The sequence below is a fragment of the Myiozetetes cayanensis genome, unplaced genomic scaffold, assembly GCF_022539395.1.
Source record: "Myiozetetes cayanensis isolate MyiCay16 unplaced genomic scaffold, myiCay2020 scf3, whole genome shotgun sequence".
NCBI classification, from domain to species: Eukaryota; Metazoa; Chordata; class Aves; order Passeriformes; family Tyrannidae; genus Myiozetetes; species Myiozetetes cayanensis.
In genome coordinates, this window is record NW_026087521.1 from 67,911,051 (window position 1) to 67,925,307 (window position 14,257).

The 14,257-nt window shown below is 42.3% G+C and overlaps 1 protein-coding gene across 2 annotated transcripts in view; it reads left to right on the forward strand.

The window, feature by feature from the left end:
• The window catches only part of WNT7B (Wnt family member 7B), an 84,654-nt gene that overhangs the window by 42,805 nt on the left and 27,592 nt on the right, over positions 1 to 14,257 (forward strand). For both annotated transcript variants that reach the window (XM_050323332.1, XM_050323331.1), the window contains exon 2: positions 2,134 to 2,360. In XM_050323332.1, the coding sequence (XP_050179289.1) occupies positions 2,134 to 2,360 (227 nt within the window). The remainder of the gene's footprint in view (positions 1 to 2,133; positions 2,361 to 14,257) is intronic.

The window sequence follows — 14,257 nt, forward strand, 5'->3', positions numbered from 1 at the left end:
TGAAAGTCATAAGGTTTTGCTGCTCAACTAACTTGAGATAATAGTTAGTGGAAACTGTGGAGGCTCACCAGTTTGAAAAAAATGATGTCAGGAAGTCTCTCATTGTTTTTATCAGTTTTTAATATTTTAAAAAATATTTATATCATATATACAACCAATTTTCATATATAATTTTTGCCAGTAAGTTGATGGCATAGCCTAAGTAAGTAAGTCAAGGACTGTCAGATAAAGATTATAAAGGTCATAAGCCATTGCAAAGAGAATCTTACCTCTACATCCAACTCTTAATATTTTTTAAGATTATCATATCTCTTGGGAAGTCCTGATTTAAAGACATCATAATTTAGATATTTTATTAATTTTTTAAAGTGGAGAAACACTTTCTGCCAGAAACAAAACCTTAGCTCAAAACCTTCATGAATCTTGGAGACTCTCTGGTTCCAGTTGATGCTCCTATTGTTGCTCAGTACCCAGAGGGACAGGGATTAAAGCTACAGGCCTGAGTGCTCCTGCTCCAAACACTGCAAGTGGTCAGAGCTGCAACTGCATTTTGTTCCCATTTTTGTTTAGTAGGCAGCACCACAGGGATGCTTTCTGGGTTTGTGATACCTTGGCTCCATATCTCTAACCCCCTGCAAGCCAGAGATAAAAAACCACGATTGGTGCATTTCTCGTGGGTTGCTGACTTTGGAAAAGATGCACAAATGCCTGTTAAAGGCAGGGTGAATCAGGATGGAATTCCCATTCCACAGTAACAGCAATATTTCATCTTGCCCAGGGAAGAGTTCTCCACCCTTTTTGCTGTAATTTATTGAAATGGCAAAATGAAACACTCTGATTTCATTGAAATACAGCATTTATCTAATTTTGCAGTTACTTTTGTGATGAAGTTGATAAATTCCTATGAAATTCTTTAATTTTGTTTTGCCAGCATTTTCCAAAAGGAACATTTCCAGTGGGAAGTTTTTAACACTAAGAAGAAAGGCTTAGGCTGGTGTTCAAAATGGAAAGGAAGACACTGGGGAGGTTGATCTGTGTCCTGTTACTGACCTCTTTAGATATGGTGACTGTTACTGTGGAACTCCACTTAAAGCCAGGCTGCTGCAGCATGATCTGGCATTACAGAGGCATTTGTTGGGAAAAGGAAATTACCCAGATGATCCAATACCAAGCTAAAAGGGGAAAGGGTTTGTGGGGATACTTCCTTACAGGAAGCAGTGAGACTCAGCACCCTGGTTTGCCCCCAAAGGCAGCAGGGCAGGGGCTTTTCCAGGCTGTTCTGTGCCATTGCTGACTTGTGCAGACCCAGTTCAAGCATCTCCTCATGGGACTGGCTGGTACCTGGGAGATGTGACCCAAGGTGCACCCTTGTTGTCTTAGTTTTTTCCCCAAATATTAGCATTTAAAATGTAGCCTGTAAAGATGTTGAAAAATGAGCCAGTAGAGATGTTGAAAAGTGAGCTGAAAAATGAAAAATAAACATGCTACAGTGAAAACATATGGCAGGTGCAAGTTATATGCAAACCTTATAATGAATTCTGAAAATATACTTGAAGAATGAGATCTGCAAATGCTTCTAGTCTGGATGGCACATATTAATGATCATTCCTATGTGCACCATGATGTTTGCCAGATCTAAAAGCACAGTTATGCTGGTGAACTTCATTAATCATTCAATAATCTGAGTGTAATAATGGGCAAAAGAGTTGGTAGTGTCAAGCATTCTCTAAATTGTGCTTAACAGTTTCCAGTGAGGGATGGATGAACTGGCTGCAGTAACTAAAACACTGAACCTGAATCTACATTCAAAGCAGACATGAGTTTCAGAGATTTATGAATAACCAATTATCGCTATTTTTTGTTTTTAAATAAGTCTTGCTTTCCACGTCTAATGAATTGATGGCTCTAGAAGCAAAAGCGACAAAATTCCATTTGTTTGTTTTTTCTGGCACAAATCTGATCAGGAATTACCTCAACAGTTCCAGCCTCTTTTACTAGACCAGAGGCATTGGGATAAGCTGGCATAAAGAACCCACCCTCCAACCCCACCTTGCCAGCCACGCAGCAGCACATGGCAAATCCAACAGCGACCTCAGCTTGGTTATAACGTGCCTTTCTGCTTTTTCTCCTCAGAGCTTTGTCATCTGTGGTGGCTTTAGGAGCCAACATAATCTGCAACAAGATCCCCGGCCTGGCTCCCCGGCAGCGCGCGATCTGCCAGAGCCGCCCCGATGCCATCATCGTGATCGGGGAGGGGGCGCAGATGGGCATCAATGAGTGCCAGTACCAGTTCCGCTACGGGAGGTGGAACTGCTCTGCCCTGGGAGAGAAAACAGTCTTTGGACAAGAGCTCCGAGTAGGTAAGGGTATCTCTTCTGTGGTGCTGCAGGGATGGACTGGTGGGGGTTTTTGCTTTTACCTTTCTCGCTTTTACCTTTCTCGCTGCGCTCCTGCAAAGCTTTATAACCCTCCATGATCTGCCCACGAGAGTTCAACAGTGATGCTCTAGAGCAACCATGGTCTGCATGTTGAAGAGCAACTGGCAAGGGCCATGAAATCTCTAGTGACCTGTAGATGAAGTCACTCATATCTGTGCAACTTCATACCCAGCAGTGGCCCAGGTCCCTGCACAGCCATCCATCAAGGCCGTGAAAAAATATTTCCAAATGTTGTCTTGTTAGAGGTTGCCATGATAACTGTGGGGTGCATAATATGGCCAATCAAAAGGGAAATAAAATCAGCTCAGAAAAATCCCTCTGCAGACTTCCCAAAAGCTTAAGTAATGGGAGGCTCCCAAATTGATGGAAGTACTGTGCATACGGCACTGGCCTTCCAATATGTGGCAGTGATACATTTTAGTGTTGTTATCATACTGGAAAGAAAATACTGCAGTGATTGGAGGCAGGAAACCTATTCAAAGAAAATAATACAGGACCTTGGCCTGACAAGCTGTTAGCTGGCAGAAGTTAAATCAATCCCTTTCCATTTATCCTACATCTGATACTATTTCATTGGGGACATCATGTATATCTTTTTCCAGCACTGAGATCATTATTTTCCTCATCACCCAGCTGGGTATCCTCAGCCAGTTCCTGACCTTTTCTCTCTTCCCCGAGGGCTGCCCAGTCAGCACCCCTGCTATGTCTGCTGGCCAGTGTTGTAGTGTATGGCTCTCACAGGGGCACCTGCTGTGATACCATCCAGCTTCTCAGTGGGGTTGTAGCCTGTTCTTCTTGTGTCCCATTTTGATTTGGATGACAACCCTCAAATTCAAGGCTCAGGTGAGTCTTGTGCCTCCAGCACAACTGAGTGTGGTGAGACATAAGATCTCATTGAAACTGCATGAGAAAAAGGCAAAACATTTCATTTCATCTGAGCAAAGAGGAACCGACTTACAGGGTGCTTTGGCTGTCAGAGATCAAGGCTTTGGGTTTTTCCCTGAGACCCTTGTGAAATGAAGGCCAAAAGCTGAGGGACACCTCAGTCAGGGAGGGAACTGAATACTTTTTCCAAGTACACGCAAGTCTGAGAATGTGGCAGAGGTCTGGGTGTTTTAAGGGCACTGGGGCCCAGCTGTAAAGTGCTGTAATGGAATAAATCCATTGGCATGAGGAGAATGGACTTATATTTGCAGGGAAACTCTCATATTCTGTGACCATTACTCCACACCAGAGCACAGATGTGGAGAGGGCTAAAACTAATGATAAAAAGAAGTGGCAAACCAAGTCAATGGCAGAAGTTTGAACTTTTTGAACTTCAGAAGAAGGTTTGGTAGAATTTAGTTTTGATGCTGAAAAGCTGGTGGTGAGGAACACACTCATCAGTTTGTCTCTTCCCACATTTGTCCTAAGATATTTCTAATTGTGTTTAAATAATACTTTTTGCCTAACTTTTATTTCTGAAAGAGTATAAGTAAGTGGAAGACTTTAAACATTATCAGGACATCATATACAGGAAATAACATAATGTTTGACTTCTACCTTCAACTTTGAAGGTGAACCAGAAAAAATTCTAGTCACTTGTCTTGACTATTAGAAGCACAGGTCTGGTCCTCCTTGATCGGTATTACACTTGTTTGCCTTCAGCTGATGTCCAAAATTATGTTGCTGCCAGAAAACCCACAGGTGCCAAGCACAGCCCCGTTGTACCTTTGCATGCCATGTTTTCACCTGCCAAAGCCTGCAGGCATGCCCTGACCTTGGGTAAGGCAGGGGACTTAACTTCTGTGAGAGCCCTCATGGCCCTGAGGGGCACACCCTGGAGGGTTGTACCAGAGTTGGTGTCATCACTGAGCTTTCAGGTGAAAAGGCTTTCACCTTTTCTGCTCTCCCTCCTCTTCAAGCTGAAGAAGTGGTGCCTCCTCAGCTCCACTCAGCTTATGGGTGATAATCCTCTTCACCACAGTCCTTTTGTTCTCAGAAACCTTGGAGTGCAGTCCAAATGCCTGAAGAGGACTACAGATTGTGCTTTTGTTTTTATTCTGAATGTTTCCATACAAAGTAAGAGCTACAAGGAACAAAAACTATTTGTCATCAGGATGGACCAGCGATCAGGTTGGTCAGGCTGTACCAAGTTTGAAAAAAAATGTGGTTTTCTTGAGCCTCTGTTCCAGCCATATTTGCCAAAATGTTCACCAGATTCTTGACCTCTTCACTGAACCTGGGTGGTTTTTATGCAGCTCTGAAAGGACTGACGTGGAACTTGGTGGGTTCTTTTATGGCTTAACCCAAACACAGACAAAACTTGGCGGTTGCAGCTGAGTTCTGCTTTGACATTTGTTGGGTGTGAAACCACAGACTCCACCGGATGGAGAAGGTTTACATGACCCCTTCCAGCCGAGCCAGATGAGTTCCATAAAGGTCTATAAAGGATCCCATAATCCACATGTCTTTATTTTTTTATTAGCAGAGTAGCACCCAGAGATGATGAGGTCAGTATCTAGGAAAAGGGCAGGGTTTAGGAAGTGGTGTTATTACACTAGCAAGGGGGAAAACAGTAAAAGAGGGACAAAGGTTTAAAAACCCACCACTTAGAGGTGTGAAATACTTGTAAACATGAATAAGCACGAATATTCACATGTGTAACAAAACACATCTGTGTCTGACACATGTAGAAACACTAAATCAGCTACTTGGTTCTGCCTGGACAGACTGAAGAAAGGATTAAGACTAAAAAAGACAAACATATTTTTCACTTCATCCCAAACTAAAGCTTCATCCCAGAATCACTTAGGGAGATGAACATTTGAGTTATTCAGGTCATAGGGTGGGGAGGGCAAGTAAGCCATGATAACATGGTATTAATTGCTCTCTAGCTGCATGGGAGAGAGAGGAGTTACTCTTTAGCCACTAGGACAAGACTGTCCCACTAGCACTGACAAGTGCAGAATTATGGATATTCTAATTTGTATCTTGATGCAACTCTTCCCCTTCAAAATTCAAAGCAAACCCCCAGACTGACCCAACATGAGGTTTCTCCAACAGATGTGCCTCTGTTGCTACCACCACCTCTCAGGGGCCATTAACTAAGAGTGTCTTCCAACCACAACCAAGCAGCAGCTGGAAGGCACAACAGAGGGACAGATGATCCTTCCTGGGGATCCGACTGTGCCAGAGGAGTCCTCAGTTTATTAGATCAGCTGGATGGGTGATGAGCTATTGATTCAAAGAGGTACTCCAGTGAATGAGGGCTGTACCACCAGTATAGTACATGGAATCTGTATTAAAAACCCTTGAAATAGTCCAGAGAACAGAATAACAACTGTGGAAATAATGTTAGGCATGGGGCATTCATGTTGGTGTGAAAGATTTATAGCAACCAGAGATAAAAAATGACAGAGAAATCTAAATTAGTAGCATGAACAGAGGCTGTAGCATGGGATGAATTAGTCAAGCATTGCATAGAGCTTATTTTGGTACATTTATAACTGGGAACTTTCCCATAGTCATGCCATCCCCAAAGTCAGCCCTCTGCTCACTTCAGTCATCCTGTCCCTGTTCATCTGTGTGTCACCTTCCTGCACTCATCCCTAGTTCTCATGCCAGCATCTCACATAATCTTCTGCACTCTCCACTCATTCCTCTTCCTTCAAGCCTCTTCAGCAAATTACCTCTTGAAAGATTACTTCTTTAACAAATGGAATCAAAAACTGTTTACTGATATGTCAGATGTTATAATTGGTAATCATTGTTGGAAGATAATTGCCTTCTAACATTTTGAAGACAAGGACCCTGATCTGGATGGGTAAAGCCTCTAGTCTTATCAGGTTATTGATGCAGAGGAGCTGCAGCACTGGGGACCAGTCTCTATTCTCCCACATGATGGGCAGAGCAATCTGTCACACACACCCCTCTAAGAGTTGGAAGCAAAGAATTCCATGCAAAAAGAGCAGGCAGAGCAGGCTCTGGAGTGTGGAGTCCGAATCAATAATGGAAATGAAACCTACTGTTGGTCTTTGGCAGTGGCTACTTATTTGTGCATTTACCATTTCCACTGGAATTCTCCAAATTGTAGGTCTTATAAACAGACAGTTGTTACCAGTGCTAAATTCAGGTGTTTTGAAAAATACATCTGTCAAGATAACAGAAGTGATCTGTAGCTGTCTCCTCTCTCAGACTCATGATGTGGAAAATGGCCATGATTTAGCAGTATTTGGCTGTGTTGTTAGTGTAGTGATTTGGCAAATCATTGAACTGGACACCTGACAGGGAAACACCAAAACCAAGGGAGTTTGGAAGTTGGACCTTTTGTTTTTGTTTTTGTTTAATCTCTGCCCTTCTGTATGGGTTTTCTGCAGTTTTCTGGTGTGTTGAAAGTATGCAGCTGAAGTGATGTTACAGCCCTGCTTGCCATGGGAGGTTTAGGAGAGGAATATCTTAAGAAGCTTCCTGTCACCTCCCATTGGCTCAACTTTTGATCCACTCTCCTGGCAGAAAGGGGGAGGGATGAGAGAAAACACCTTCTGTTTTAAAGACTAACAAAATCTGTGCACAGATTTTTTAACTGAAGAGGACTTTACAAGTTATTTTGAGAAGCACCATCAGAACATGAAGTTGAATGTCACAGTTACACACAAGCACTCAAAAACACACACAAATACCTCCAGTTACCAACAGAGCACTAGGAAAGGGAGGGGGACAACTTCTGAAGGCAAGATACTCATAAAAAACAGTGATTCTTTCTCTATTTGCACTGGAAACAGGTAACATTGTAAGTCCAGTCTGGGTCCCAGCCTTTTAGCTGGTCTGAAAGAACATGGGAATTGGGCATGGGAGATGTGTAAGTGATAGCATCATGGAGAAATGGTTGGCATCTTATCAGACTGCTGAGGGGGTGTCAGTCAGTAAATTATTCCTGGTTCAGGCCATATATAGGCTTAATTAAATTTGGATTCCACATATGAATCCAGTCATTTTTATTCTGGGCTGTGATGATGGTTTAACCGAGATGCCAAATGTTCATAAAAACTTCCTACCAAAAATGGGAGGAGTAGAGAGGCTCATTATTCTCCAAAAATGGAAATTCAAGTCCAGGCAGATAGATTAATACAGCACAGTAGTGTCTAGTGTGGTATGAGTTGGCTAACTTGGAAAGCTTGACTTTCAGTGCGAGCAGAAAACTTCCAATACATGAAGACAGGCAGCATTCCTAGGAATGCTTTACAACCATAGTGTGCTTTAATGCTATCAGCAAATCAATAAAGGGAACCATAAATGAATCCAGACAGTTTGCTAAAGTAAGTACAATTTTAGCTCACTTTTTGCCTTTCTTTCCTCCTGCCATTTCTTTCTCTACTACTTTGTGTTCTCATTTTCTATTTTTTTAAATCAATTTATGTTGTTTGCTATATATTTGTTAATGCTTAGCGATATTCATATATCAGGTTGACCGTATGTTTATTATTCTAACATCTGTGTATTTATTATGGGAAAATCTATCTTTATGGACTTGTGCTATATCCAATAAAAACAATATGGGGAAAGAAAGGAATTGTACAGCTGGAAACGATTTGGAGGGGGAAAATGAGTTGGAATTAGATTATTTTAAATATGATACAGAGCAGGGTACACACTTCACCGACAGAAAGGCAGTAATTATCTTTGTCATAGCAGTAGGTGCTATGATTGGTTTAGGCATTTGTCAGCCACTGGGAACCTCAATTGCACAGTGGCTTTTGGACCTAATGTGGAAAAATTTTGGGGGTTTTGTTGTTGTATAGGATGGTCCCAGACAACAATGCCTGTCCTTTGAGCATTCAAGCAACTGATCAGAAAGAAATTTGTTTTCAGTAATTTGAACTGGATGTTGGTGCTAGAATTGGGTAAAAAACCTTCCATTATGAGGGATGGCTTTGCAGGCCATGGCATCAGCTTCCAGCTCCTAGTGCAGAGGGCTGTCTGGGATTCCAGGAGAGAGGGGCACAGGATGCATTCAATCAGCTGAAATCTGTCCTAGGACTGCGGGCAGCTCCAGGAGACAACGCAGGACCAATAAAAACTGTGTCTCTATTGCTCACACAGCAACTTGGAGTGACTGCAGATGTCCATCTCCCAAAATGCCATGCGGAGTCATTGCATTTGCAAGTGTGATTTAGCTAAACTATAAGTACCATGTCAGATGTAATGATCTGTGGCTTATGCAGGGATAACCCTTAACAGAAGTACAGTTATGCATAACAAGATGTATTTCTCGGTTATTTAGAGAGGGAGAGTTTTCTCATTATAGGCCTGAATGAAAAAAAAATAAACAAGACATGCATAATGAACTACCACCCATATCCCTGGGTAACTGACCAGCAGGCAGAGACAGGAGATAAAGAGTAAAAAAACCCCAAATCTGAGGCCATCCTCATTGTGCTCATTTTGCAGGAAAGATTTACCACACTGCAAACAGTCACTGCAAAGCCTCCTCTTAAAATGTCTCAAACAGCGCCTTTATTTTTACAACTGATATGTTGTTGCTGGAAGGAGAAACAAAAATATCCTTAACCTTGAGGATCTGCAGTGTATTTGCTCTGGCTGATGGGCTCTGTGTTACTGCCCAAGGGCTCGGGGATGCCAGTGACCGTCCCAGGAGCTGCCTCCCAAAGGCAGAGAGGCCTGGCTGGAGCAGAGCGGGGCTGTCCCACCCACGCACCGGGCACTGGCACCAATTACTCCACAAGCAGGGAGGGAGCACCACGAGGCATCCAGGCTGCCCCAGCAGAGCAGTGCTGTCAGTGCACTGCAGCTCAGCTGAATCTGCACAGTGGCAAGGAGGGTGTGATAACCTGGGAGCTGCGGGGCAAAGTGTGAGAGAGGGCATTTCAGTTTGCATTATCATCTCTGGAGGAAACGAAGGGTTGATTCAAACACTTCATACTTTCTGACTGGAGAAGGGGGGATAAGGCTTTTGCTGTCACAAGTAGCAAAGCAAGACAGTAACCCAAACCAGAATAAGAAAATAAACCTCCCAGCTGGTGGTAGCTGAGGTTGTGAAGGAGTGGTAAAAAAGTTATGAAACAACTAATGTGCTAAGAATTTATATTATTTTAACTGAGGGGGAGCAGTAGGTTCAGACTCTTCTACATTTCTGTCTCTTGGAGGTTTTTAGAACAAGAAAACTGTTTTTCTATTCTAAGGAAGTACTGTTGTGTTAAAGAAACATCCTATTTTGACAGGATGGAGGATTCCCAACTTAGTGAATCAATTTGAACATTTGTGGGAGATAATTTCTCTGTGCTTTCAGAATTTCTGAGATGCCACAACCTCATAATGATTTGGTGAGGCTTTAGTAATGTTTTCAAAACATGCTGTAAACCAGAGATGAAAAGATAAACATAAATTGACACTACCATTTGTAAATTATGAGCTGACAGTAATAACTTTTGTTTGACTTTACTAGAAAAAAATGTCAGTTTGCTACATTAATTTTATCATCTCTATTTCCTTGTCTCCCTATAAAAGAAATGTCTATAATATATAATCTGCAGCATATAGTAATTTCTAGCATATAATATTTTCTAGCTATTAATAAATAGATTATTATATATCCCAATTCATCTTCTCCACTCCCTAGTCTTTTTGTAAGATTTTACTGTCTGGTTCAAGTGTACCTCAATTGTGTTTTCTTTTCCCTCAAGGATCACGAGTTTGAAGAAAAGTATAAATTCTTTTAAATTCAAATGTTGCCATTTAAATATTTACCTATTTGGCAGCAGACTTGCTTCAAAAGACAGACGTCCTTATTCCAAACACAGCACTAACATGGTAATACAATTACTTGGTGAACTCTGTGTGGCTTGCAGCTGGATGAGAAATGGTGGATATTGACCTGAATGAAATCTGGAATTTCCATTCTAGGGAAAGGGCCAACTTTTTAAACTTCTATTTCATTCCATTTGTACATATAAAAATGAAGATTTTTCTTGGAACAGGTGCTTTTCTGTAGACATTTTCAAACTTAAATACACTGATAAATCTGACTCTGAGCAGCTCCACTTTGGTTCTTAGTGCAGTTAACTGTAAATTTGTGAAGTGCACTGGTGTAAATGGATGCAGAGAACTGTCCCTGGGTAGAGCCAGGTGTCTGGATCTCAGGAGCTCTGCTCTCCCATCTCCCGAGGGGTTCCAAGCTGAATGGCTCCATAACGCACTGCACACACAGCTTGGTATGAGACGTCACGTACCACGACACACTGCCTGCCTCAGGCCTCCCAAAAACCACTCCACGGACACAGTATGGGGTTTAGAACATCCTTGCCATGGTTCAAAACTAAATGGACCTTTTTCTACTGTATGTAATAGCTCCATTTAAGTGTCAGTATGGAAAAGAAACCTTTTTTTGGTTTTTGAGAGGCCTGGGTAGCCGTAGTTTTTGGCATTCTGTGATCACTCTGATGTACATGTACATTTTAGGTACAGGTGTTTGTCGTGGGGCCCTACAGGCACAGTCTGTGATGAGCTGGAACTCTGACGTGCTTGGCACTGGCCATAACAAAAGTCTTCCATTTCTTTTGCTTTTAGCTACTCAGGAAAACATTTTCCATATTGCTTTTCTGGTCTGCCTTGGCATGAGTGAGTCAGAGGTCCTTTGGAAAAGACAGCATACAAATTCTAGGCTACTATTTTTTGAATACTCTACTGAAATTTGGGCACAGGGCTAACTTTGCATAGCAACCTAAAGTTTGGCATTTCCTTACTTCCAAGGAACATTAATGCTCATTTAGTGTCACTTTTTTTTCATGTCACTTTGTAATAAAATTGCTGGGTACAAATGATCCATAGCAGCCTGACTCATTAGTTACTTTACCATCTCGGTCCTATTGGGCAATGACTTACAACGTAATGCATGCTTAGAACAGAAAAGCAAATAACATTTAGAGTCATAAAAGTGGTGCTGGCCTTCACCCAAAATGACAGGAGGCAAATTCTGGTCCTATTACTGTTGGAGAAATTCTGCCACTGGTTTTACCAGAGCCACTAAAAAGCCTCCTGTCTTTTGCTTACAAGCAGAGGTTGAAAGCAAAGCTTTTAGCAGGGACTCAGCTAAAACCCAATTAATTAATTAATTGGCAATCAACTATACAACATCTGACTTTTTAAGTATAGAGCAACTTGGCAAACAGGCAGGTGCTGCCAGACCTTGCCACTGCGGGGGCAGTTCTTTATGAAGGGTGACAGGTGGTGCAGCCAACCTGGAGATCCTTCAATATCTTGGGTTCTAATGACTCGGGAGATTCCCCGAGCTTTACTACTGCGGTTAACTGTGTTGTCAAGATCTCTTCCCTAGAATTACAGATGATAGGTTTGGTCATCTAGCTCAACCTCTACAGCAGGCAGGACAGCTAAACATAACATTAGACTTCAGAGTTACATATGTAGCAGCATCCCTCCCTTTCCTCCTCTGTTCTTTGGGATACATTCTGCTTGGTAAACCATCTGTTTCTAAATTGAAAAGCTTGAAATGCAAAGTGAGGCAAAAGCAAACATTACAAAAAACACAGTGTTTGTTGATCTTCACATTTTGCTTTGCAAACAAGTGTTCAGCACCCAGGCTTAGATCACTGATCCATGCTGGTTGCTGTCGTGCCTCCAGTCATGAGCAATTTCTTTTCCTAATGAAGTGGCTGATGTATTGCACAATATTACATCTGACAAATACCTTATTTTCTAATTGACAACATTTCCTTCGAGCGTATCGTGCCTGACTTTTTAGCCTTGGATTAAATTCTGCATGACTCCAGTTTATTTCTCACTGATGTCAAAGTACGATATTGTTGTTACTGAGAGAAGAGACAAATTGAAATGAAAGAAATAGAGCAAACCAACAAGAGAAAAATGAACTTACAACTGTGGTTGTAAGGTTGTAGTTCACTCAGGATTCAAACTGGCCAACAACTTCGGCCCTGCTCTGTTTGCCCAATATGTGCTAGACTTTAATCCTTCCATTTTAAGTCTTCTTAAAGAAACTTTAAAAGTGTTTCACTTTACATGCAGAACCAAGTGGTCTGCAGAATATAGAAGTCATAGTGAAAGCCAGCATGCAAGCTTGAGCTGATGATAGGTGCTTCTGCCCATCCTAGATCCACCTGAAGTGGTTCTAGGAGACAACTTTATAATGCTCTCTCTACTGTAGAGGCTCAACCTCTGTTTTCTGGGATTCTTTGAGAAAGATGATTCCTAAGACTTAACCAGTGTCAATCAAACAGGCTTGGATTGCTGAGGAGTCTTTAAGTAGTTTGCTTTCAACCCAGAAGCCTCGCTGGTGCACTGGAAAAGGACACTGCTTTCTCTAGGTAGAAGCTCAGCAGACACGGAATGAACTTCTGTAGACTTGAGAGTTCTTTTCAAGTTGCCGAAAAGAAGAACGTTTACTCACAGATCATGATTTAATTTTACCTGTTCACTCATTTCTTAATGAAAATGTGGAAACTCATTTTCTATCTGGTTCAGCCTCAACCCATCCTGTTCAGAATAGATCTCCATGCAAAGTTCCATCTGACATGGCCAGTGCAACCTTGCAGTTTCTGAGGGCAATGGCACAAGACATAGCAGTGATTTCTCTCTGCAGCTGAACACATGGGCTTCAGACAACCAAGGCAGAGAAATGAGGAGCCCCTTCCTCACTTCTTTCCTTTGGCCTAGTTTCATACCACACAACTCCAGGCATTTGCATGAGATGTCTAAGATAGGAACCTAGTCCGCCTGTATTCCTTGTATGGTCAAAGAAGAGAAGAAGCTCTTCCAGGGGGTGATTTGGATCTTAATTTGACTGTATGACTGTCCCTGTTGCCTGTCCTGGGAGCTTAGTCTCCCTAATTAGGTATGAAGCTTGTTAATACCTAATTTTTGTTTGTCTATGGAATTTTTCCACCTCTCTGTGTATGTTTCTCAGGGGAGCATGTGGTCCTCTCATAAAGTCACACCTACTTGCCCCACACAGCAGACATAGAAACTTGATTCTTATTTAAAGTCCTACCTATTCTTAGTACTCATTCACCAGTAGTACCTACAAAAGTTGTCTTAGCTGATGACTTTCAGACAGATACTGGCAAAAAAAATAAAAGTGCAGCAACCACAGGCGTAGCTCCACTGCTCTTTGGAAATTTAAGAAGTGGGAGTCCAAAATTACCACCAGATGGTGCACCTATTTAGCAAGTGACAGAGACATGTTCCACAAGAAAGGGTAGCCACAGCCTCCACCAACCCATCAAGTAGCTTCCCCTGCTGTTTATTCTCAGCTGTGACAGAAATTGAATGTGTTTGAAACGTGGACCTGCTGGCCATACTATCCTGTTACATTTAATATGGAATATGTTTCCAATCTTCGCGATGGAAGCCTTTCAACTGCCTGGTTAGGGCCGTGGGGAAGTGGGAAAGAGCATAGCAGACCTATGAGTGCATGTAAAGGGAGAAGGGAAGAAAAAGAGATGGGCCAGGAGCAGCAGAAACTGGGGATGGTGAAGGGCAGGGAGCAGGAGCCCAAAGCAGGAGTGGGCAGCACAGAGCACTTGTGCTTGGCTGGGGCAGCCACTCGGGGCAGTTCTGGCTCTCAGGGGCAGGTACCTCTCAGTGCATTTGGGAAGGATCATCTCCATGTCTAAGGCAGTAGTTTGGAAACCTACCAATGCCAGTGTCCCAGGCAAGAACACACAAGGTATTATTCACTGTGTGGCAAAGGTGGTGAACTTCCCTAAGCAGTCAAGTGGGTTTTACTCTCTGACTGCTTCTCATTCCTAAGCATTTGGGGTACCCCATACTCAGAGAAGGATTAGTAC